This window comes from Heliconius melpomene, chromosome 12 (genome assembly GCF_056956725.1).
Source record: "Heliconius melpomene rosina isolate 202511_hmr_F chromosome 12, ASM5695672v1, whole genome shotgun sequence".
Classification (NCBI taxonomy): Eukaryota; Metazoa; Arthropoda; class Insecta; order Lepidoptera; family Nymphalidae; genus Heliconius; species Heliconius melpomene.
In genome coordinates, this window is record NC_140400.1 from 724,664 (window position 1) to 751,525 (window position 26,862).

The 26,862-nt window shown below is 32.8% G+C and overlaps 1 protein-coding gene across 1 annotated transcript; it reads right to left on the bottom strand.

The window, feature by feature from the left end:
* Positions 1-1,084: 1,084 nt before the first annotated feature.
* On the bottom strand, positions 1,085-17,331 carry LOC146533301 (facilitated trehalose transporter Tret1-like). The gene is made up of 9 exons (XM_085194227.1): positions 17,111-17,331; positions 14,018-14,127; positions 12,167-12,286; positions 10,916-11,071; positions 10,119-10,286; positions 6,125-6,257; positions 4,183-4,415; positions 2,576-2,770; positions 1,085-2,126 (listed from the first exon to the last, which is right to left on the bottom strand). The coding sequence occupies exons 1-9, from the start codon at positions 17,178-17,180 to the stop codon at positions 1,863-1,865; spliced, it is 1,449 nt and encodes a 482-aa protein (XP_085050353.1). The 5' UTR covers positions 17,181-17,331; the 3' UTR covers positions 1,085-1,862.
* Between the last annotated feature and the right edge of the window lie 9,531 nt (positions 17,332-26,862).

Consider the following 26,862-nt stretch of genomic DNA (forward strand, 5'->3'; position numbering starts at 1 on the left):
CTGCAGTAGTAGTTCCTGAGATTAGATTCAACCTAAGAAATTCTTTATTCTTACTACCCGACTACTGCATTATAATAATAAAATTAAATTGTCTCTGGTTGTTCTCATCTTGCTAATGGCGAGTATTTGCATAGACACAATCAAGTAGCCAAGATAATACACCAGCAACTTGCTCTTCAATATGGCCTTGTAGAATTGGAGGTGCCTTACTACAGGTACAATCCCATGTCTGTTCTTGAAAATAGCTGTGCTTTGCTCTACTGGGATCGGTCTATTATTACTGACAGGTATATTGTTGCCAATAGACCTGATATAGTACTAGTAGACCGAGCGGCGCGCCGCGCAGTGATTGTTGACGTTACTATCCCACATGATGAAAATCTCGTGAAGGCCGAAAAAGAAAAACAATCTAAATATTTGGACCTAGCCCATGAGATTACCGCCATGTGGGATGTCACTGCGACTATCATTGTGCCGATAGTGGTTTCGGTTAACGGTTTAATAGCGAAAAGCCTCGACCAACACCTTAAGAGGCTATCGCTTAGCTGTTGGACCAAGAACCGGATACAGAAGGCAGTATTACTTGAGACGGCACGTATTGTGCGGAGGTTCCTCTCTCTGGAGCCCTAGCCACCGATGGCTTGGACCCTTGTCCCGCCCTCGGAAGTGTGGTTTTTTATATTTTTAAATGTATCTTTTTTATAATAATTTATATTTAAAAATGTAAAATTGATTCGCTTATTTAATAAAAGTATAAATTAAATTAAAATGGTATAAAACCGCGGCTATCCTTTAAATATATCTTTACCAGTATTACGTATAAAAACACGTTAAAATATAATACGTGTAAGTAAGTTGTTTATTTAATAGTAAGTACATTTTTAACAGTTTGTACATAATAATTTCAGGGGAGACTGTATTCTAGTTTTGTACTTTTTAGTAATACGACAATTTTGAAATAAATTCCCAAAACATTAAAATTTATCAGTGTATACAGTATACTGTGATACACTTAGAAAAATTAAATAAGAGTATATAATATACATATCATTTGGTTCTTTGGAAACAAAAAAAAACAGAATAATGAAAATTATTAACATGTATTATATAACAAACTTAGTTTAAATACATACATATTATTATATACAGTACGTCTTAAAAAGTAAATTGAGTTTCTTATATCTAGTAAGTATTATTATTAATGATTTATATGAACACTGAATCGCTCAGGACATTCTAAATCCTGGATTTATTTATTTTTGTTTTTCTTAGCTTCATGGTGTATTTCGCACCGAATAGGGAAGGCAGAGGGAATAGAATGAGAACATTGTGTTAGACATTGTTCCTCGTGTTGAATTTCACGTTCGCTATCGAACGTTCTTCACGACACTTTCGTTCCCCACTTCCCTGCGTGTTGAGTGGGGAACTCGACACCCCGCTTTGCATCGTTATCAGAGCGAGAAATTGAAAATATTATATATTTCAGTCACCCTAGTGGGAGTCGAACATATAACCACACCACACCGCTAAAGCAGCTCGTGCTAAGACGCTCAGTTCTTCAATTTTGTCCGAATATGAGACATACCGTGTTGAGAAGTTGAACTCACACAACAATTACAATATTTAGTAATATTAAAGTCTCCTATGAACTATAATTAGATATATTTATTTTTTCAATGGCAAGTTATTCCTAAAGTCGTAATTACGATTTTGGAATTTTTGATTATGTTTCTAATTGTCCAGTTCGTTTTCCTCGTCAAAGGCTTAAAACTTCATCTCTGATTATGGCACTTTTGATTCCTATGTAACTTATCAAAGATTATCACTTATTAATACATATTATGTCCTCATGTAACTCCCACTCATACTCTAGTAACTTCTTTATTACAATTTTCTTCTGGAATCTTCTTCTTCCCCAAATCTTGGTAAATGTCTTCCAATGTTCTAGCTCTTGTTTCCGGAATAACAATTATAACATACGCCGCCATTAACAGACAAACTAGGCCGAAGAAATAAAATGCTACGTGTATACCGATAGAATTTGCGAGTGGTTTGAAGAACAGCAGTTGAAGGAAGTCAGATAAGGAAGACCCGCACATAGCTGTAGCCATTACTGTGCCTCGGTACTGCAAAATAAATAAATAAAATGTATTTCATATATCGATAGTCCTTATGCAGATATTATGTTGAGACAGAAATAGTTGTCATATTATAGTGTATAATAATTATTATTTTGCTACAAAAATGTTTTCTAAGTATAGATTTATATAGATATATAGAGAGTATGATAAGGAATGGCAGCAATCCAACTCTCTTGAAGACAGACTGGAGTACATCCTAGCGAACGAGCTGAAGCCAGAGGGCAAGGGTTACTGCTCCAATAACTCTAAAATTTTTATTTCACTTCCATTTAACAGTTCTTATACATTTTTGTGTTTTAGTCAAAAAAAAATACCATCAATTTTCTTTGCGACAGAGAATCTAGAAATCACTGCTTTTACATTTTCTACCTATTTTATTTGAATGTTGTTGTATCAATATACCAACGTAAGTATTAATAATAAACTAAGAGTACCTTAAAAGAGAAGATTTCTCCAGACAACACAACAGACATGGGCTGAAGACCTGAAGAATCGCAGAAGATGCAGAGACACAGCGTGAACAGTGGTATCCAGGACGGTGTGATGATATCATAGTCGCGCATCAAGAACCACGAAGCGAGGACGCACATACTCAGTCCAGATATAAGTGAGGATATGAAGAGTAGCGGCTGTGGACAAAATATTAGCTATCATTTTTAATTTTTCTATTTATTAATAGAAAAATTAAAAATTATATTAAATCAGCTTCACACTGTATCCCGCACACATCGGACAAAGGGGACCGAGGGAGGGATAGTGTTAAGTTTCCGTTCTTAATTTTCCGCCGAACTTTTCTAGGTATTGCGTGTTGAGTGTCGGAACTTCAGTTCCACCAATGCAAAAAGTCCGGCTTTCAAGCCGCATTGCATGGTGCAATGCACTTTTTGCATTGGTGCTAGAGCAAAGAAATGAAAATATTAATAAATAATAATTAATTTCCTCGATTAGGTATCGAACCCAAAAACATCATGTTACAGTCAAACCTTGTGCCCCTCCGCCATGACGGACTCTTTATAAACATGGCCCCTACGTAAAGTATCGAAAGCGAAAACTGAAAAAAAAATCATAAAAACAAGTAACAATTACGAGTGAAAGTTATTTCATGATCAAGAAAAGTTTATGAAAAAAAGTTTTCGCTTTTATAGCAAGCAAGTGGCGCCCTTGCCGCTGATGACGTCCTCCCGCGCTCTTTCTCAGAATTATGAAAAATTATCGAATGTGTAAATTCTATTATCAATCTATAATAGGTGGTGATGTCCGCCATTATAACACGATAGAATTTATTGGATTCTGTAGTAGATGCGGTAATTTAAAATCAGCAGACAGATGTAATTAAAATTTAAATAAGATTTACCTCGCATATGTTTTAATAATCAAGGTCATCTAGATGTCAAGCTATCAGAGGAACATCTTTCAAGATTACTGTTTTTATTATAACACGTGTTTTATCTTATTCTCATTCATTTTCTTTATTTTTTAAGGCAGGTACAGAGATGTCAGCTACAGGCATGGTAGGTGATGGACCCATTTTTTGTTTTTATTATAGGAAACATTTTTTTTATAGGAATCCTCTATAGAATCTATATCTATCCTTGAATATTCTATAGCCATCTTTTACTGTCCAACGGCCCAATCAGGCCTATTGGGGCCCTTCGTGGCGCAGGAGCACAAGCGTTCGACTGTAAATGTGACTGATGTGGTTTCTATTCCCACTGGGGAAGGGAATGAAATATTTAATATTTACATCTCTTCACTTTGGTAACGATGTAAAGCGGGGCGCAGTTCGGTGGAAAGTAAGGAACGGAAGTGTCTCAATTGATGACGGAGTGTTTTTAACTAAGAGAAAGAAGAGTCACATTCAAAGTGCTGAAAGCCTATAATCGTTTTCGATAAATGAACTATATACACAAAGAGAGCTTGTCAATTCAAACCAGAAGTTCTTGAGATCGGCGCGTAGCGTCAAATAAGCATATTCTTCACGAGCATTATATTAATAAGTGTAAACATAGTTTAGTATAATAACATAGGTTAGTATAAGTACCTTCCTTCCACATTTTTCAACAAGGCCCGAAGCAATAATCGATCCCACGACCTGAACTGCGCCGAGCAGCATTGCTTGTTGGTTAGGGCTCAATATTAAGCCTTTATTGTCTGATGATGCCAGAGTGAAGATTTCACCAGCAAAGTTTAAAACGGGTATGGCGCCGCACACTTCCCTCGCTAGAGTTGATATCATCGCGATTTGGAAAGCCTTGAATAATATTTTGTCAGTAACTGAAATATAAAAAATAATACATTTTTTAAATTATTGACGTGGCAGAGAAGAGAAGTAAAAGATTTCCGCTTTTTGAGACATAGTGTGTTGTTTTGTTTTTGTACCAGAGCAATGAAATGAAAATAATTTATTCCCCCAAATTAGAATCAAACCCGCAACCGTCGCGCTTACAACCGGGCGTTGTGTCGTTCGCCATGCCGGTCTCGAACATACGTAGGTGTAGATGTTAAAATGTATTTCTATGTAAATGAGTTACCGGTTTTTATCAACGTGAATGAACACGTGATTCATTCGATATCAGGATGGCATGCTTTGAAAGTTGAATTGTTTTAAATATCCTTCACCTTAGCGTGCTATGATTTTGATATGCAAATTTTTATCAATATCTAGATATATCTACTACATTTTAGTAAAAAATATATATTTTTTCTATTTTTTTTGTTGTATAAGATCATGTTTTGTCTTGAGTGGCAGAACTTAACGACGTGCTGAGAGCGGGGATTTAAAATATTGGATTAAAATATAGTATAACTCATTCCCCCGAGCAGCAAACCCACAACTGCGCTACGATGGCATCATTGTTAAGCGGCGGCACAAATCACGGCGTTAAGTTCCGCCGCTCAAAACACAACTTTAAATTAAGGCGGAAAGCGAAGAAATACGTTTAGTTCTCTATTTATAATCAAAATTACATAATAAATAGTATTTCGTAAGATAAAACTATGTAAACAAGATTTACTAGTTAACGATTTGGTTTTCCTTAAAGATTTTCCTTCTATTTTTTGTAATAGATAAATTACATTTTTTCTGTATGTGGAATATCTATGAACAATTTTATCATAGCGGCCTTTTTTCCATACTTAGTAGATTTGCATCCCGCATTTAGTACCATCGACGGAAAATATTGTAATAAGTTGTCGTAATTTCACTTAACCAAAGTTAAATTGATTCAGTAACGGAGTTAACTATGGGTGATCTGAATTACAAATGTTATTGGAAAAGTGTAGAAAAGTAATAAAATATACAAAAAAGTATGTCATAAAAAAACCAATGTAAATACACTATGCATAGTAAAATGGTAAAAAATAATATTCCCCGTTCTCCTGTGAATTTCAAAAAAATCTTTCTTAATGCTCCCTCACCAAGAAAGATAAAAAATAAAAAATGTTACATATATCTAATTAAAAACAATTGTCACAAATATCAAACTTTATTTGTGACATTTTTAAAGCACTTCGCCAGTTATACCGGTTAGAATTCACATGTTAAATAAAAAAAAATTAAATAAAATCTAGTTTTAAATGAGTTGATTATTAATACGTATTTGGACTACGTCTAAGTTGGCTGATGTCATTTTTGAATGTTTTAACAATTGTTATATTTGTATTCTAGGAGAGGCTCAACCAGTTCTTCCATTATAATTTGCACTAGATTAAAAACATTAACGACAAAAATACTTCAAAATAACACATAGACTACAATTTATGTAAAGATTTAAAATAGTTAAGTTATAGTATGTATAACAAAAAGTATACATGGGCGAATTCGCGTTTAGGTCGGTAAATCGTAAAAATACATTCTTTTAAAGCAGAAAAAGTGCAGTTAAAAAAAGTATTTAATATTTCCAAAAAAAAAAATCATTTTCGAAGTCACAATTATAATTAAAGTACAAAATACATACTTATATATATTATATTACTTTACTTACAAATAGTTTTCAGGAAGAATTGATTGGCTTCACTATCCTTTTTATGTTCTTCACTTATTAGATTTATCTCTTCTTGTACTACATTGTCCGATTCAGCTTTACAACGGAGCCACGCGATGGCTTTGGTAGCACGCTGAAAAGAAAAGATATTAATAAAATTAAAAAAAAAATAGGCTTACAGCGTATCCCGACGTAGAGAACCTAGCGTTAAGACACTCTGTTTCACACTTTCCGACGATTTTTTCAAGTCATTGGGTGATGAGAGGTGAAACTCAATGTTCTACGGAACCCTTCGTTTGCGAGTCCGACTCGCACTTAACCTGATTTTTATTTGTATATATCTTTCAGATTACATACGGTAATGACAGAGAATATATGTATAGAAAGTTAGGTTTCCGCCTTTTGAATTTTTTAGTACCATTTTCTTATTTATTTATAATATGCGTGTACAATAAAAAAATATATTATGAAGATAAGAAAGAGCAACTCTTCTATAGTTACTGCTATTTTTATAAAATAATGAATGGATCAGAGTGCTGTATTTTGTCTAGCCAACCCGGAAAAATAAATATAGTTTATTTTGTTAATACAAATATTATTCGTATTCAAGAGTATGCCAATTGCGTCATAGTGCTTCAATATGTGTAGGATATGTTGAATAATGCATGAAGATCTGTTGAATACAGATTATAATTAATCGTCTTCGTGATAATTTTATTTTAATTCTGTTTCTGTTTAAAGATCTTTATTCTCATTACGACGATGTCATTTACATGAGAAATTAAATAAAAGAAATATTATATAATATAAAAAGGCATTAGTGAACAAAGCTGATAGTAAAAATAAAATGTAAATATAAAGTTAACATAAAAATGTAAACATTAGGTAAAAATAAAATCTAAATATAAAGTTAACATAAAACTGTAAATATTTGGTAAAAATAAAATGTAAATATAAAGTTAACATAAAAATGTAAACATTAGGTGAAAATAAAATCTAAATATAAAGTTAGAATAAAAATGTAAATAATAGGTAAAAATAAAATGTGAATAAAAGTTAACATATAAGTACTACTAATTACTAATAAAAACATACAAAACAAAACAAAACCGTCATCCAATGGATCCAAATCCAAACCTCATCCACGCCCATTGCCCAGCCATCATTCACCTCTTAAGAAGAGAATGATCGCCAAGCACGGACGCGCGAAGCCCAGACCTAAACTATTACATTTAAGATTAGTAGATACATGGCCTATAATAGATTTTTTTAGGGATGTCTCTCTAGTACAGTACTGTTCATCTATACTGTTTAATATCAAATATCCCGCTTCGGTTAATGTTCGTTGGTACAATTTTGTCTTATTATTTGGTTTAAGCAAGTCTATGTTGAAATCCCCGAAGATTAAAGCTCGTTTCTTATGTTGAAGTTGAAGATTGTAATCTTCTAAAAATGTATTAAAATTCGTATCGCCAGGATTATAGACAACCCCTAATTCAAGCGAATACTTTTCTAATAGTATCCATAAATAGTTGTTACCATTAAGATATGTAGATTCAGTCAGTTTGTGGTCTAGGTCATTGTGAATATAAGCTGAAACGCCACCGCCATTTTTATTAGACCGGTAGTTATAATAGTGTGTATTAGTCTGGAAGTTTCAGAAATAAGGCTTGCTCCTCAGATTTAATCCAAGTTTCAGTGAGTAATATTATTTGTATCTTGAATGGTGCAGCTGACAGTATACATTTTAGTTCGTCCAACTTTCCTTTCTTACAGAGGCTTCTTATATTGAAATAAAGTATGTTTAATCTGGATTTACTGATGTTTATACTATTATAATTAGATGCGATTTGGTATGTAGTACAAATATCACGTAAATGTGAACTGTCAGCTGAGGGTACTAGTTTTTTGAATCCGAAGAAACTATTTTTGGTATTCCTTTATGGTATTTAATAATGAGATTACTTTCACCTTCCTGGTTACGACGTTTTAGTTCTTCTCGGAGTTCATTAAAGTATTTCTGTTGAGTGGGTGTTTGGTCTGCAAATATCTTAATCTTTTCATTATTCAATTTATTTTTATTCTTCAATATTGAAAAAGCGGTATCTTGACTATTAAAGCATATTTTTATTTTGCGATTTCTGTTAGGTGTGTATCTACCAAGACGAAATATTTTAGGTTGTGGGTAATCATCTATTATTTCTGATATTATCTTATTGACCTCTGTTTCATCCATTTGTTTACGCTGTAGTGCGCTAACCGTTGTCGGTTCCGGAATTCCCATAATAACAATATTTTTCGCTCTTATATTACGTTCTTGAATCTCGCGTATAACTTCTTCATTTGTACAAATATAGGAGTTCGATGAAGGTATAACATTTTTTGAGGAAGTATTTTTTAAATTAGAAACGTCCTCTTCCAAATTTTTTATTTTCTTTTCATTGTCAGAAACAGTACAGGCAAGTTCGGTAATATTTTTTTGAATACTGATTTGCTCTAAGGATATAGTAGTAGTTGTAGATTTAATATCTTCAATTTGAATTTTAATATCCGACGCGTTTTGTTCGTTATTTTCTAAGAGCTTTTCTAAAAGAGAAGTAATACCAGATAGTTCTTTGCGTAATTCGTGAATCTCATATTTGCAATCACATTCTGGTTGTTTCCGTTTGCGTTTTGTTATATTATGAATACTCGAAGTATCAACATTCAGACTAGCAAGGTCCGGCTGCGAGCCACCTCCCGTAGCTGTTAGCGGCGGTGAACGTAAAACGCTCATTCTTAAAGTTGATATTTGCACAAACTTAGAAAAGAAATAATCGTGTTTGCAACTAATTGAGACGAAAAATGCAACTATCTTGTTTACCCGAGGACTAATTATAGGAGAAATAAATAAGGAGGAAATATATATTTTTTAATTAAAGAAGAATAATAAGGAAATATTCTTAGCTTCAGGATCCATCCCCTATAGCAGGGTAAACGGAGCAAGTAACTTACACGTAATGTCGGTGCAAGTTACCGAAGCGGGGAGCTAAAAATAACTTGTGAGTTCGATGACCAATTGAACCAACAAGTTTATTCATATGAGAGGCCAGTCGTGGCACAGGGGCACAAACGTGCGACTGTTAATGTGACCGGTTCTGGGTTCGATTCCCACACATGAAATTGAATATAAAGCATTTCCTCGCTTTAATGACAAGGCTACGTGCGACGTTGAGTGCCGCCAACAACTTGCATTTTTTTTAAAGAAAAAAAAGACTATCAAAATTCGGCGGAAAGTGGGGAACGTGAAGGAAGAATCGTGGGGAAGTGTCTTAGTAGGAACGGAGTCACTTAACACTACTTTCTCAGTAGTTTCTCTTCATCTGCCTGTCCTGCTGTGTGGGATACAACGTGAAATTAAAAAGAAAAGCAGTAGGTAAAAATAAACAGAATAACAGGTACGAGTACCTTTGAACTTTTACAAAACTGGTTACTGATAAATATATCAATAAAACAAAAAAAAAATCTGTTATATTTGACTTTACAATCTAGTATATCGTATTAGGTTTCTAAGGTGCGTGGAAAATATAGTGTGTCAACACGAAGTTTCCTCTGTGTACCCCGCTATGCGGGAAAAAACATGCAGCTTTTTTTAAGTCCTTGTGTTCTCTATACAATATGACATTGGCGAAGAGGCTCAAGTTCAACCTATAACTAAGGAACTGAATTGAATTATTTAAAATAAATAAAAATTGTATGCATTCTTTAAAGGAATTCAAAATACTGTAACGGGTTTTTTTACAATATTTTCCTCATGTCTTACGGGGAAACCCTCGATTAAATTATGGTGCTATGATATTCTCTTTAAGCTTGGCTGCACTTTTCATTTATGCTTTCGATGTACATACGAACAACAGGAAAACGGTCACACAGATGCAGGGTGGGGCAAACTTTTAAAAGTCGCCTTGCGTAATACTTAAAAGACTAATATTTTACTTTCTTTTTTGAAACCTACTTCTACTTTTCCAGTCTTCACAAGGTACGATGGCGAGTCCGGCATGAACACGAATAATGAGAGGTGAATGATGGGCACGGCGAGGCAGGCCCAGAGGATTTGATAGTAGTTCAGCAGATCTCCCATCACGTAGAGCAGCAGGTTACCGATTGTGTGGAATAAAATGATCTGTTCACAAAAGTATTTAAAAAATAAATATAGATAAAACAGGCCGCAAGGTTTAGACCTTGCGGCCTGTGAGCTTTGCATATTATTAGAAATCAATGTCCTGTGTAGAAGAATTGATATTTTTGTTATTGATACCTTATAGTAATATTTATTTTTTGAAGTTCTGTCTGGGTCAACTTTTAATTATCACTCATAGCTGAGTTTAAGCCTCACGATTAGAGACCCTTGGGTAAAAGGATTTTTTATTGAAATTTAAAGCATTTTCTGCAGTATAGATAGATTTTTAAACACTCGTACTTATCGTTCTACAGTTTTAATTTCCATAAGTTAAGTAGAGTTCTTTTTAATTTTTCTAACACATCTTCGCTATTCCCTTTCCGTTTTTATTTATATGTCAGCCCTTTAAAAAGTCCATACAGAGTAATCAGATGCAACATCACATTTTGTGAATTTGAATCCACAATCATCGACAACAAAATACGTTTTAAACTATTAAGAAAATATAAAAAAATCAAAATTATCTTTATATTGTCCTCCCTAATTATAATATAAAGTTTACTTTCGAGGACCCAAGAATGTGAGTAGGAGACGATGTAAAACCAGTTTAATTATTTATAGAATATACTCACGAAGCATCCCAACGCGCCTCTAATACTGTCTTCGCTGATCTCCTTAGTGTATATCGGACAGATGATGTAACACCCAGACATGGTGATGCCGACGAGAGCCCGGGCTATGATCAAAGCCCAAATATCCAGAGAAACTAGCAGTAACGTCCAACTGGCCTGGGGGTAAAATTATATATTTTTTGTTTTACTACTGTAAGCCGCTTTTAGCACAGTGGGTAGAAGGAACCTGGAAACCTAGCTCTAACTCCACTTTTTCCGAATTTTTGAGGCTTTGCGTGTTAAGTGGCGGATCTCGTTACCAAAGCTAAAAAATAACAATATCATATATTTAATTTTTAGAGTCGAAATCGAACCCACAATAGTCGCGTTGATTAATTATTCGTATATAATATATTTTTCTTATAAATAAAGTAAGTGTAAAATATGTAGGATATATTCATGGAATGTAAACATATTATTATCAAGTAATTGATAAGAGCAGGTGGTCAAATCATCTAAAGTATATTGTAGCACGCACCCACTTGGGTGTGTTATATGTAATGATATTAACTAATATTCTTTATTGAATGTCTTACGTTTTTCTCATGTCGTAGGCGTGATAAGTAAGAGTAAGTTCGATTCCTTTATCGGAATCGGAAAAAAAAAATTAAACTAGTTGACATTTTTAGTAAATAACTAGATCAAACTTTTAATAAAAAAATATTCAATTAGGCTATCTCTCTCAATAAATAATATTATTGCAACAAGCATAACAGTACAGCTATCTATAATTTAATTAATAAACATGTACTAACGTACGCACAATCTGGTTTTATTTTGTTAAAATAAGAAAATAAAACCAGATTGAGGCTAGTAGGTGCGGCCCAGGTGCAGAAATTTGCTCTGGTAATAAGGCAAAGCGCGGCGTTAATATCCGCCATTACTTAATTTCACCGAAAGTGGGGAATGGAATCTTCTTAATTTAAAAATCGAGTGTCCTAACACTAGTTTCACAAATTTCCTCTGCATACCATGATATGTGCGGGATACCGATACAACCTTAAAAAAATCGATTTTTTAAAAATATTTTTAGAATTTCTAAGTAAAAACTGTAAACTTTTTAAAATTTATATTCCACATTTTGGCACGAAAAATACTATTTTTAGATAACGTTGAAAATGCCGTTACGCGGATAATTTTTCTAAACTTTCTAAATATCTTAAGCTTCGCATCTAAAAAGGTAAAATTTAATATTTCAAGTAAAAAACTTACAGCGCCAGCTAATGAGACCAGAATGAGAGCTAGTTTCCTCCCATACTTGTCCACGAAGTACGCGATCACTGTATTCGCAGGAATGCATATTAAATAGGGTACTGCGGCCATCCATGATATCTATAAAAAAAATTATAAACATTGTATTAAATATATCATATTTTTCGAATCTATTAAGTTAAATCTTGGGTTCGATTCCCACTCGAAGAGAAATTATTATACTAGAAATTACGAACATGTTAAATATTATATATTTAACATGTTCATTTCCTCGCTTCGGCAACGAGGAGAAACGCGGCGTGGAGTTCCGCAACTAAACACGAATTACCTCCAGACTTCGGTAGAATGTGAATCTAAAAAAACTATTAAATTCAGGTGTGGGGTGAATTCTACTCTTACGTTATATATCCTGATCTAGGTCTTGTAATTAAGAAGCTTTGGATTAAGCCTACGCTTAAAACAGGTAATAAATGATAGTATTTCACCATTTCATATTACCTAACTGGAGTATGGCGTTAGAGATATCATAAAATTATCTATAAAAAACTAATTGTATCATTTTTTTAAATATTTATATTCCATCAATTTATATATATAAATAAAATTGTCATACTATAGATTTTAGTTTTAAATCGCAAAATATTAAAGGCATAGTCGTAAAATTTTTAAGTCAAGGTTGATTCTCATCTAGAGGTAGATAGCTTAATGTGCACTGTTTCGTGTTCTGGCTGAGGGCAAAAGTCATAAAGATCCTGTACCTATATATTATATATGTAGGTTCACACTTTTTCACACATTTACCAAAAAGGAACTAATGATGACACCTAATTTTTCAGCTTTAAGTTGTATTCTGCACATAGCATGGTAGGCGGGCGGAATCTGGGAGCTTAGTGTTAAGACACTCCGTTCCTCATTTTCCGCCCAATTCTTTAATCAAACATTTCATATCATTCATTTCCATAAGTGGAAATCGAACCCACAACCTGTCTGTTTACGGTCACACGCTTGTGTCCATGGGTCTCGATGGTGTCCCAATTTAAAATAATATCAACACTTAAATTAAAGCTTATAATATTTGTGTCATTCGCACACAACCTAGAAGCTATTTTCTTGATAAGTCCAGGTTGAGGAAAAAACGAGATCCCTAGAAAACGAGTATTAGTATTAAGAAATATTTATCTTTATCAGTTACTAAGACGCCACAATACTGGTTCTGTATTATTAATGGTCGAATAAACGTATGTAGTAAATACTGTATGGTTATATATTTATAGCTATTTATGTAAATACTAAGACGCGACGTTTACAAAGAACGCCTCATTAGGTTTCATTGCCTTATATCTCATATTTCTATTTGATAGTGATGTGGGAGATCCTTATAGTTTCCTTATGTTTATATTCATAAAATTGTATAATGATATCGATATTTCAACGAATTTCTCAAATATTTTATCGATTTTTTTTAAGTAACGAATAACTTAAAAAAATGACTTTTTTGGTTTACTCCTCTTTGCTTGTTACATTCTTCAGCGACACAGGCATTAAGTGTGAAATTGCAGAACTTAACGGTATACTTTATGTTATTAGAAATTAAACAGGTAAATTAAAATAATTTAGATATTCCCTCTAGTGGGAATCAACCTTATAGCTAACTTTGAATGTCTTCATAATAATCAAAACGAGAATAGAGAACATATGGAACGAGAGCATATGGGGATATATCATAATTTGAAAGTGTTGAATGGTGGAATACAACGCCGTTCTGTTTTATTTATCAAAAATTAATATAATTTAGACATTCACCTAAGTAGGAATCAAATTCATAACTAAATTGACACTAGATTCTCCTACCTCAGTATCAGTAAGAGGAACTCCTTTAGGTGAGTCTTTGGACTGCAGCAACAGAGACATCGGAGACATCCATCCTATACTCGCGCCGTATGATATCACTGGGAGGTTTACTGAAACAAAGTTATTAGTGAATGAAATTTAAAATTGTGTTTACACGACATAATTATACATATACAGGGAGTCCCAGGAGTCAACGATAAAACGAAACCAGGTGATAGACTAAGTCGTGACAGTTATGAGAAAAATATAAAAAAAAATCTTTGTCATGTATTTTTCATATTATATTGATTTTAAAAATATCGGAAAAACCGACAACCTGTGTTGGTTTTTCAAGTCCCAGGACTACAAATATTACTCTTTTTTCATTTTTTTTTCTGTAATGTAATCATGAGTAACCCTTCTGTGAATTGCAGTTTAAGATTGAAACATACCTGCATTAGTTTTCAATAAAATGTGGTGTTTTTGCCAAACATTAAATTCAAAATATTTACTACACCCAACTTTAACCGACTGTACTATAAAAAAAATGTACTACACTGTTTTTGCAAGTAACTTTAAAAGTTGGCGCATTTAATCTGGATTCCGAAATGGTACGACACTTGCTGAATTACTTCTTTGTTGAAGAGAGAAAAATCGAAATACACGATAATCGTGATGGCGTTCAACGTTTTGGTATCTTTTCCGATACATTCTAGCTGCAGCATTAGCATTACATAACCAATCTCCATGAATGAAATTGGAAAAGTTCAGGTAACTTGGATCTTGCACTTAGCCCAGGTAATGCTTATCCAACTTAGGGGCTGGCCCAGGACTTATAAGGATAGTGCTCGAGTCCGAGCTCTCGCAGGCCATATACTCGGTCTTTGACACATTGCCAATATGCATTTCATTCATGGAGAGCGGTTATGTAATGCTAATGCTGCAGCTAGAATGTATCGGAAAAGATACCAAAACGTTGAACGCCATCACGATTATCGTGTATTTCGGTTTTTCTCTCTTCAACAAAGAAGTAATTCAGCAAGTGTCGTACCATTTCGGAATCCAGATTAAATGCGCCAACTTTTAAAGTTACTTGCAAAAACAGTGTAGTACATTTTTTTTATAGTACAGTCGGTTAAAGTTGGGTGTAGTAAATATTTTGAATTTAATGTTTGGCAAAAACACCACATTTTATTGAAAACTAATGCAGGTATGTTTCAATCTTAAACTGCAATTCACAGAAGGGTTACTCATGATTACATTACAGAAAAAAAAATGAAAAAAGAGTAATATTTGTAGTCCTGGGACTTGAAAAATCAACACAGGTTGTCGGTTTTTCCGATATTTTTTAAAATCAATATAATATGAAAAATACATGATAAAGATTTTTTTTTATATTTTTCTCATAACTGTCACGACTTAGTCTATCACCTGGTTTCGTTTTATCGTTGACTCCTGGGACACCCTGTATATAACTGTAAAGCTGTACAGATAGCTTACATTTTATTTAAGGGAAAATATTTTTTTTAGCTTCACGCTGTATCCCGCATACAGCAGGGCAGGCAGAGGGAATCTAGTTTTAATACATTTACGAAGAATTTCCGAGACAGTGCTTATCGGGTAGCGGAACTCTAATCCTTACTTGGTCATACGAAGAAGGAATTATATTATTTTTATATATAATATTATTTTTATATAGGTACATATTATTCTCCGTGTGAGGATCGAACCCGAATCGAATCGTGATGGTTGGCATCACATTGTCTGTCAAGACTCGTCACGAATACTATAATTGCTCCATAGATCAAACCGATTCCACCAATTTAAAATAATCGCTACACTAAATTATTTTTAATCAAAACTTTAAACCTTCTTTAATACGGTAATAATATGTTATTGGTGCTAACCAATTGAAGCTCTCAATGAAAAATATAATCACATGACTTAAGCATTCACTATAAAGCAGCAATGTAAACAGTGGTTGTGGATTCAATTCCTATTCAGGAGAGTAAAATCACTTAAATCTCCCCAAGAAAGTCAGAAGTCAGAGAATATAAATATTAAGATTTTATTTGTTCAAGTGGGAATCGAACGGGTTTACAGTCCCGTGCTGGGGCCACTACACCACGATGGGTGTTAATGAACTTATTGTGATTTGGTAAAATTCTACACTTTTGAACTTGTCTGTTTATTTTTGTTTTACTGCAAGTCTCTTTTTATGTTTGTAAAATTATATTTTCATGTGTGTTTGAGTTGACTAAGACTCGCAAATTTAGATTTAGTTTTATAAAAAGAAGGCCTCTAAAAAAGAAGGATATTTTAGGCAAAATAAACAAATTACAACATTAAATTATTTTTACTATTAAAAAATAAGCATAAAAAAATAGTTTTTAATCGTTAAAAAATTTAAATAATCTCTATGATTTTAATAATTAGTAATTTTAATTCATAATATTATAGTTGTAAGCTCAGAACAGTGTCTGGGGCTTGTGACCAGAGAAAGTATTTCTTTCACTATCCGAGTGGGAGTCGAACCGCCAACCGTCATGTTTACATTATTCTTATCTGTTACTATTATGCATTCTATGCATTCATTAAGGTTTACACAGGAAAACCTAGTGTTTAGTCACGCTGTTCTCCATGTTCCAATAATCTAGTGATTTTCGTGTCGGGAAAAAATACTTTATTTTATTTGAAAGAATAAATATATTTCCCATAAATGTTGTTTTATTATTGTTGCATTTTTATCAACACAAATTTGAAGCTAGAAGCATTCATGCAATGATTTAAAACCAATTGAGCCACAATAGAGTCAATATAAATATATTGGTCAGTATATTAATTGCTCCTTTTGCATTAAACACAAATAATGTATGTATGAAGAACTGAGTGTTGTTTCACTAAACTCTATCACTACACAAATTATCGCTCTTTTATCTCTACGTATAAAATTATTCCGGCATATTCTTGTGAAGCGACGTATAACGCTAAAATTTGTCATATAGGATTTGGCAGAGAGATTAGGGGTTTGGGGATAGTAGGGGAGCACTAAAAGAGGAACGGGAAAATAAAATTTTACAATTTACACGATCTTATAAATAAATAATAACTTACTCAGTATAGCACATAATATTTGATTTATCTTGCTATTTTCCCCGAACAGTAGATTTTTTTTCTTCAACATTTTCCACTACATTTAAAAATTTTGTAACATAAAACAGGTTTTCCTAATTGGAAATTAAATTGTTATTTTATATTTCCTCTACGCACTGGCCGTTTGAAAGTCAGACAGAAAATGAAACGACGGCGTCTCCGCGCTCAGGATGCGCGAAATCGAGTACCGTAATGATAGGTTGTAAAGCATTCTTTTTATAGATTGGAGATACGTGGCAAAAAGCTTTATATTGAAAATAAAAGCGTGAAGGTAGTTGCAGGCTTTATCTCGCATAGAGGGGTAGTTATAGAACCTAATATTTTGCGATTTCCGTCCGAATACACTATATCGTGTTGAGTGGCGTAATTCAACGCTGTGCATTGTCTTGTTAGAGCGGAGAATCGAGAATTTTTTTTTCAGGACGCACAGAGGGAATGTATGAAAAGATTGATGACAGTGGACGAAATTTTAAGCGTTTGACGCGTTTATACTTTCTTTTTACCTAAAAAAAACTAAAAAAAAGGCTGAAGCAAAAAAAGGTCGTACACAATTATTCCAACGTTCTATTGAGGAAAATAAACAGACGCAAATTTAGTACTTTAACTTTTTCTTGTACGGAATTATAAATTTATTGTGATTTTAATCGTGTGAATAAAGCTTAAGTGTGCCTTAATATATGTAAATTCCGACGTTGGCAAGACTACGGAGGAGGAAAAAGTATAAAATGTAATCTATATGGGCTTAAGTAACTGTCATATTATTAACTTAAAGTTAGTGTAATGAAATCTCTTACTTATATATCTACTTATCGTAGGCGGATAGAACTTAGTGTTAAGACACTCCATTTCCACCTGCCCAATAATTATTGGAACATTGCATTCTCTATCAGAGTAGAGAAAATAAAAAAAATAAAAATAGCTCCCCCGAGTGGGATCAAACCCACAACCTTTATAGTCACGCTTTTGGAGCGATAGCGTTACGACGGCTTCTAAACTAAAACACTTGCAACGTATTTAACGTAATTATAAACTATGATTTTTCCTTTATCGTAACTACGTTAGGACGTCGTTTTTGCTAAATTGAGTAACAATAATAATATATTGTGACTTTTCCTCCTACCGCCTATACCTGTTATTAATAGGTAATGTGCAAAATATTGCATAATTTAGCCACTGATTATTGAAGTAAATCACATTTTCTTCTACTACTACTTCTTGTCTATCAATCACTCAATCAAAGAAGAGGTAACGGGAGAACAAGCGTGTTACTGTAAAGAGGACAGGTTGTAGGTTCGATTCCCACTTGGGAAATGAAATATTTAATATTTTAATTTCTGGTGTCGCGGCGTTGGGTTCCAGCAAAGTAGCGCAAAGTGGGGAGTGAAGTATCTTAACACGAGGCTCCTCCTGCCTGGCAAAGGAAATCTTATGGTAAGACTTACCCCACTTTCTAATAAAACGCTGCGTCACGAGCCCGTCGTCGTCGAAAGCAACAGCAAACATTTTAAAACATTATAATAGGTAGCCTCATTAAACAATAATCTTTAATAAACAAATAAAATAAACCAAATGGCAATTCTCTCCATTACAATTACAATTAAAAATAGACGTAAGATTATATCGAGCGAACAATAGCAATTAGCCAAGGTGTTTACTTGGTGCAACAGCCATCAATTTTCTATAACTAATTAATAATTTATTCGCCCGATAGAACCTTAACGCATTACATTCACACCCAGGGCGCCATGACGGCCTCTAATTAAAAAGTAAAAAATAAATTTATTTAACATAAAGTAAAATATACTTTGGTAATGTAAAAAAAATAAAGAAAGATTTTATAATTTTGAAGTCTGTAGGTTTTTGTAGCATCAGCTTGACAACGACTTCAAAATTATAAAATCTTTCCTTAATTATTTTTGCTTAACTTATTTATTTTATAATTTTAAGTGATGGGTAGATGGAAAGAGTCGGTAGTGGTTGCCCTATGTAAAACTTCAATCTTAATTAGGTACCTATTATTTTTGGGCGAACTCACATTTTGACATATTGACACAACATACACAAAAAAATATTCGGGTGTATTGAGAACCTCTCTCTTTTTTGAAGTTGGTTGAAAAGAAATGCAACAACAAATTCAGGAATCTCATGTCTGACGAAATGTAAACCGTGGTTCGTCAGTTTTAACAATATTTTCCTAATAACTATTGCAGTTAATGTAGGTATTACAACTACGTAGGCCATTTATTGTCTTCATCATGAGTTACACGTCATCAAATTGTATTTTCCGAAAGCAAACAAAAGAGTCATTAAAAAATACCCAAGTCCTTTTAAGTGTGACTACGAAATTTAAGCAGTTCCTTCGATTTTTCCAGGATCTCATTAACAGATCTTAACATGGTTTTTGGCGATTGACGAATTGAGAACCTCCTTGTTTTTTCGGTCTATAAAGTCTATCCAAATATGGTATAACACGTACTTCCTAACAATATTATATTATTATTAATTTTACCTGCGGCTACGACGGTCTGCTGAATGAAAATATTACCAAGAGTTGCGTATGTCATAAAATGACGAGGTAATTCTGACCACAGGTTCATTGAATTCGAATGATTAACGTGATGTTATATTATAACCTTCCATAATTAATGGATTCACACGGGGGACTGAATTATTTATTAATATTTACACTTCTTCTCTTGAGCACCAAGGTAAAAGCCCGGCGTTGTTCCTCCACTCAACACGCTATACATCGAAAAGTTCAGCGGAAAGTGGAGAACGGAGTGTCTCTGCCTGCCATGCGCACGATACAGCGTGTCGTATTTTTTTTTACATTAATTATAATAAAATACTTCATGTCAAAAAAACTAAATAATTATATCATTTCGACTGTTCTAAAACTTTGCCCCAAAATTTTGGTAAGGCACCTCATGATTTTTATATTGTATTTCGCGGCGCAGAGGCAAAGGCGTGCGACTGTAAAAGTGACGATTTTAGGTTCAATTCCCACTTGGGGGGTTAAATATTTATTTACTCGCTCTGGTAACAAGGCAAATCGCTGCGTTGAGTTCCGCCACTCAACTCGCAAATTTTGTGAAAGACGTTAATAAAATTACACTAAATTGGTACAAACATAACATCAATCAGTAACATATTCACAAATAAACAGGTAAATATATTTGGCAAAGGCCGTTTTTTTTATGCTATAAATATAAACGACATATTTTCATTATCTACTACTAAATAAACCGACCTCATTGAATATAAATATAAGATGTAATTGATATTAAGCCGTATTAACTTAGAGTTAAGGTAGAAATAATAATAGTATTGTTAAATATTAGGAGATAAGGAACGTTCTCGTGGCATGTTAAACTAAAACAAACGTCCTATTCACAACTCTACTTAATAATTATATTTATGTGCATCTATTTTTAAATATATAAATTATGATTATATTTAATATAATTTTAGATTTTCCTCGACGCACTGACAAACGGTTTATAGTACATGATTAAAAAAAATCAGCTTCATGGTGTATCCCGCACACAGCAGGGTTAAGACACTCCGTTCCCTACTTTTTGCCGTATTCTGGAGGCATTGCGTGTTGAGTGGCGGAACTCAATGCCGCGCTTTGTATTGACAATAGACGAAGAAATGAAAATATACATTTAAGTAAATATTTCGTTTCCTCGAATGGGGATCAAACCCACAACCAATTACTTGTGCCCTTGCACCACCTCTTGGCCTCATTACATGATGACTTAGAGGTTAAAATACGCGTTTTTTAGAGGTCTACTGTCATCAACCTGTAAAAATACAGGGGATACTCATGCGTTGTATGTAACTTTCCTACAATACGATCGACACTTTGTCTCCGAAAGCCAATCGATTGACTTCGAATTTATTGACATCTATTCAAAGTATTTTCGAAACTACAGGGCACAGAAAGCTGATGTTTGACTTTTGGGAAACCGAGACCGAGGGAAAAGTAGACCTAAAGGATGATTTCCCGGTACTCTTAAAGGAACAGGAAAAAATACTTAGTTACGTTTATTATTTAACTGTACGGTCAAAACTTTTGGTAGATAGAAATTGATCCTAGCTTTAAGAATTATTAGGGGCAGGAAACTGACATACATCTGTTTCAATAAGCCTAATGAGGCTCTTTATATTCAATTACATTTTCTGGAGCTTAGCTACATCTTTAAGATCATCCAACATCTGTGACAATTTGCCAAAGATACAGTCATCATGGTACAATCGCTACAGGATTTAGAAAAAATATTGAATAGCCCGGACGAATCTTTTGGACGAGGGGGTCTCAGGATAACATTCATCCGGCGGTGTCCACAGAGGATGCCTTATACTTCAGCCACGCTGGTGAAAACGTTGAAGAGCGCCTAAATAAATTTGTCTTCTGTTGAGACAACCTTCGGCAATATTTTCTTATGGAGTGAAAGGAACCTATATAATTTAACCAACAGAAGATACAAGTTTGTGTGCTAACACAAAAAAAAGCCCATTTCTCGTATCCAGTCGCCAGTTTAAGAGAATACTCTTAACTTAATTGGGATCGTGGTCAACCCAAGCATCAGCTTTATCGTATACTAGGAATCATTAGGACCATAATACTGTGTGAAAGGTTTGAAACTTAAGCTGTGCGTTGAGATGTCTCCTCGCTGGGTGTTCTCTACCGCATTTATTATGGGAAGTGTTCTACCGCCGGATTTCATCATTTGGATGTGAGGCATTCTACTACTGTGTGATTATGAAGAGATTGTCTTCCGCGCACCACAAAACAGTAGAACAGTAGTGATTCTGTGTCGACACGACATAGATACCTTTAAAGAGCGCGTCCACCTTGAAAGCTGGCAACACACCTGTAGCACTTCTGGTGTTACACCCGGTCTTTCGTCTTAGCTGTTCATAAAAAAAGAACGTCCTGCAGCATGATGGCGAGATAGTATGAAGAAATTATCTGGCAGCGCATTAATACACGCAAGCCAAGACGGGATGGTTGGTGCTATAAGATGGGTACAATCGCAGCAGTGGACGAACGAAAATAGTCTGACTGACTGATTTAGAAAGACTTTACAGCAGTCTATGTGGCTGTCACTATTTTTTTTATACTTAACATTATATCTTTAAAAAAGGTTTTTCATCACAAATGTAGTAAAGATTATTATGAAGACCATTATGTTTGTTATTAGCTATACGGAACTCTAAAATGACGTTGTATTGTAAGTTGTGACATTGTGGATTACTTTTAAGAATTGGAGTCAGTCTTTTGATCAGTGTCTTACAAGTCGCTAGCTAAAGTTTTAAATCTGTTTAAGTAGTTTATCTTAGCGTATCTTAATCTTTATGATGTGTTAATATATAATCTTTATCCTACATTTATAGTTTTTAACATTTTTTATAATAGTTTGGTAGAAAGAAACTTCTTTAACTATTTGGATTACTTATAAAGGAGTTTCAAGTGAAAGTGAAAGCAGTGAATATTTCTGGATGTTTTAACTTCTGTTATTCTCTGTATATATCTTGACGACTTTCATTTAATTGGAGTGTTTCTGATTTCTTAGTTAACAAAAAATAAAATATGTATTACTTATTTAGAATCCCTTGTTTTTTATCTTTGCTTCTAGAGTTAATTGAGAGAACGGTGTGCTAAAATTATAGTTCTGGCATATTTCATTTATCATCAGTTTCATTTTTTGTTATGTTCTTTGAACACCAAATTAATAAAACACATACGTACATACATAGTTGTGCTCCTACAGACTAACAACTGCAACCCTCTTTGTAATCTTATAAAAGTTCTACGCTTGTCTAAATCTATCATCAGATTATTTTAGATAGTTTAAAATGACGCTAGTAAGGTAAGAGTCGGGAGAAGTTCAGATTGTGGAAGCGCACGTTCATGCACCGGGCACCAGGCACCAGGCACCGATTGGAGTTGTTCAGCGCAGTGACACGGACTCCATGAAACATTAATGAGATTATACTAGTTTTCTTTTCATCACAATATTTTCTTTTCGATACTTTGCTAATTTTTCTCTGCTATTTGTGAGATACGGCGTGAAGTTAAAAAACTCTATTAATGTTCTGTCTGTTAATGTCTGTTCTGCTACTTACACATTTATATCTATTACTTTTTCATTTTCATAACACATACTTTTTTGACATACTTTTTTGATAATATATTTTTTTGACATTTTCCATTTTTCACACATATGGATAAATATTAATTTCAACAAAAATGGACTCGCAGCTCTTTTTACATCTACAGATATGAAAGAAGAAATTAGCTGAAATATCATCGTAGTTTAACAGAATAAGTCTATCTAAAAATATTATTTTTGAATTTAATAATTCTTTTGTCGTTAGTGATGAGGAATGGCTTAAAAAGAGGTCTATAGGGAGGCTTCCTCTTAACCCGTTACATGGTAGATAAAATAAATTCATATATTCATACATTCTTTTGCTTTTCTTATTTTTCTAAATTCAACTTGACCTAATATTTATAATAAATAATAAAAATATAATGAATTGAGATAAATTTAATTTATTATTAATAATATTATAATTTAATACACACATAAGGACAGCATTTTGATAAAAAATAAAGTACATTTTAATCTAAATGCAAATTATACTGTCTCTGTATCTACTCTGTATGATGAAACACTGTAAACTTTGTTTGATGTAATCTAAGTATATTGACATTAACGTTTTTGAGCAATTAACGGTACGATAGGAGGTTGTTTTTCATGAAATTAATCAAATAATGATAAAAATTATGTAAAATTTGTTGGCTTCCGTATTTTGTAGGTACGATGAAAAATATAAAACAAGCACCTAATGATTGTTTTCTTGCTTCACTCTGTATGAGCGAGGAAATCAAAATATTAAATATTTCATTTAATTGAGTGTGAATCGAACCTACAACCTGTCGAGTTTACACGATTGTGCCGAATGGAATTATTTTACTAAAATAATTTACATTCCCTAGCCTCAATAATTACATAAAAAAATTCAAAGGAATCAGATAACTTACAATAAAATTCTGAATAGTTCTAAATAGTTTTATGGCGTGCAAATATTTTTTTATTCAAGTAGGTCTTTACTAGTATTTTTAAATACTAGGCATGTTCTTGTGGGTTCGATTTTCACTCGGGGGAATTCATTATTTAATTTCTTCATTCTATTGACAAAGAATGAGTTGAGTTCCGCTGCGGAGTGTCTTAACACTAGGTTCTCTCTGCCTAACCAACCATATGTGGGACATAATAAAAAACAGAAGGTTACCACTGGCTCAGAAGACCGATGAGTACTGACCGAAGAGTATCAGAAATAAATTCTTCATCCTGGAATACTAATTTGCCTATATTGTAGATAACCAGTTCAATGACGATATTTTTTTTTCCACATTTCGGCGGGAAATTCCAAAAATTGAACATCGAAATGGAACGGAAAATTTCAACACTACATTCTCAAGGGTTCCCCTGCGTACACTGCTATATACAGCATGAAGCTGCAAAATAATATACCTAAACAATTTAATTAGCTAGTCCAAATATTATATAAACAAACATCCTGTCTATAAATATTAAATATGATACGAGTATGTAGTCTCAGTTGCTTAATTTTGTTTATTCTGAGAATGAATGCCTCTCCGTTATTGGCTGAGAGCAGGTGTTTATAACAATGGATAATATTTAATAATGTAAATTATTAATTTCTGAAAGAAATATAAATAATTTTGAAAAAATAAAAAATATTTTATATAATGTTAATTACACGCACTTCTAATTGTTATATCATCATAAAAGTGAGCAATTATTAATTATTGTACCATCGAGGTGGTCTGATGAAGGAATTAGAATATGGTTGATGGAAACTGAGTAAACACATCGAGTTTGTACTCAATACATGTTGCGTGTTTTAATTGTTTTTAAACTATTTATTATTCAGTAGTAATTGCTAATCAGATCATGGAAATTTTTTGAAAAAATTTTTGCAAGTATTGTATTAGTATCGAAGTGCAAAAACACTATTAGAAATACACTAAAAAAAGGTTCTTTCGCATTCCAAGCGATGCAAAAATGCGACAATAATTAAATTATTTGTGTAAAACATTATTATATATTTTTTAATAAAATATATTATATAGATTCGATAATATGTATATTAGAAATATTCCACGATCGTCTATTTATATTTTTTAAATACTGTAGTTTCCTTAATGTGTGATTAACAAATAAAAATTGTTTAATACACTGTTAATATATTTAAGAAGTATGTAAAAAAAAGTAATAGTAAAAATTTGTGAACAAATTGTCTTGTATAATACACGTTGCCATAGAAACGTGTTTGTTACTTTAAATAACAGTATAAATATTTATTTAAAGAGTATATTGTCATAAATGTGGTACCGTGTGTTATTTTATTAATTTATTTATTTTCTTATGCATTATTTAAAAAAATATATTGGCAATCTGTATAATCATATAATCATAATTCCGTATAATCTATAACTATCGTAAACTTCATACTTCTGTTATTCATTTGTAATTCATATTTTATATTATAACTCACCAACAGTGTCCAGAATTCAGAGGAAAGTGAGGTATAAAAGTGCCTTAAAGAGTGTTCACATTAGGTTCTCAGGTTCCCTTCACACACTCTGCTATGTGCGGGATACAAAATGAAGCCAAAAAATGTATATAAATTAATCTACGAATTAAAAATAAAAAAATCAGTACAAATTTATCTACGAAACCGAGAAAATGAGTAAATTTTCCGTTGAAAGCAACGCTACGCACTATGCCAGTACGAACCGGTGAAAACCAGTTATCGTCGGATGCTCTCAGGGTTAAACTTTACGTAGTTTAGTGTTGCTACGCACTGGCTGATGAAATATTTTCTTCGTTTTTGGCTATAGTGACTCAGTGGCATCATTTTGGAACTATTTAAACAAGCAAACTGTACAAATTATTATTATGACGTGACAAAAGGAAAAAAAAATGTTCAAAAATTATTTAAAATGTAATATTTTGATTTATTTTTAATAGAAAATAATAAAAAAAATATTTTCGCTTATTTTTTTAAATACAATTTATAGAAATAAGCGATATATTAGCCATAAGAAATTAATTAAACTTACTACATTTTTTTTTAACTTTAAAATTTTGTTAAGTAAAAAAAAGCCGTAAAAATTTAGTTTCAATACTTCAACACTTAATAAAGTATTGAAATAGTTAAAATAAAGTAATCAGTTTATTTTAACTATTTTACTTTTCGAATATTATATTTTTTATGTATATGAATTGTTGTTTGTTTACATCTATGTACATAAATATATTTAATCTGTGGATACTTATGTATTTTTTATATAAGTTCATATTCATATTCATGTAGCAGCTGTTTATTTCTCTAAAAAAATAGAAATCTGGATACTTATATGGAGAAAGAAACTCCTTAGCATTTCATGGATTCACTGTAGCCTTATTGGGAGACGAGATGGAAATTCTTGAGAATTTCAACCAGACTTAGACTGTAGACGTAAAGTATAAATGTTTTACCGATTTAATTATGTAATAGGTGTAGTGCAGAGTTAAGCTCTTCCATACATCATCGTAGAATAATTGATTACTAAAAACCTCCGACATAAAGGCTTGTGTCTAATGCTGGGACCGAAAAGTAAATTATTA

Coding starts and splice junctions, on each gene's coding strand:
- LOC146533301 (XM_085194227.1), bottom strand. CDS start 17,180: ATGTTGAAGAAAAAAAATCTACTGTTCGGGGAAAATAGCAAGATAAAT. Junction 4,416..6,124: donor ATTCTTCCTGAAAACTATTT/GTAAGTAAAGTA, acceptor TTTATATTTCAG/TTACTGACAAAATATTATTC. Junction 2,127..2,575: donor GAGAAATCTTCTCTTTTAAG/GTACTCTTAGTT, acceptor TTTATTTTGCAG/TACCGAGGCACAGTAATGGC.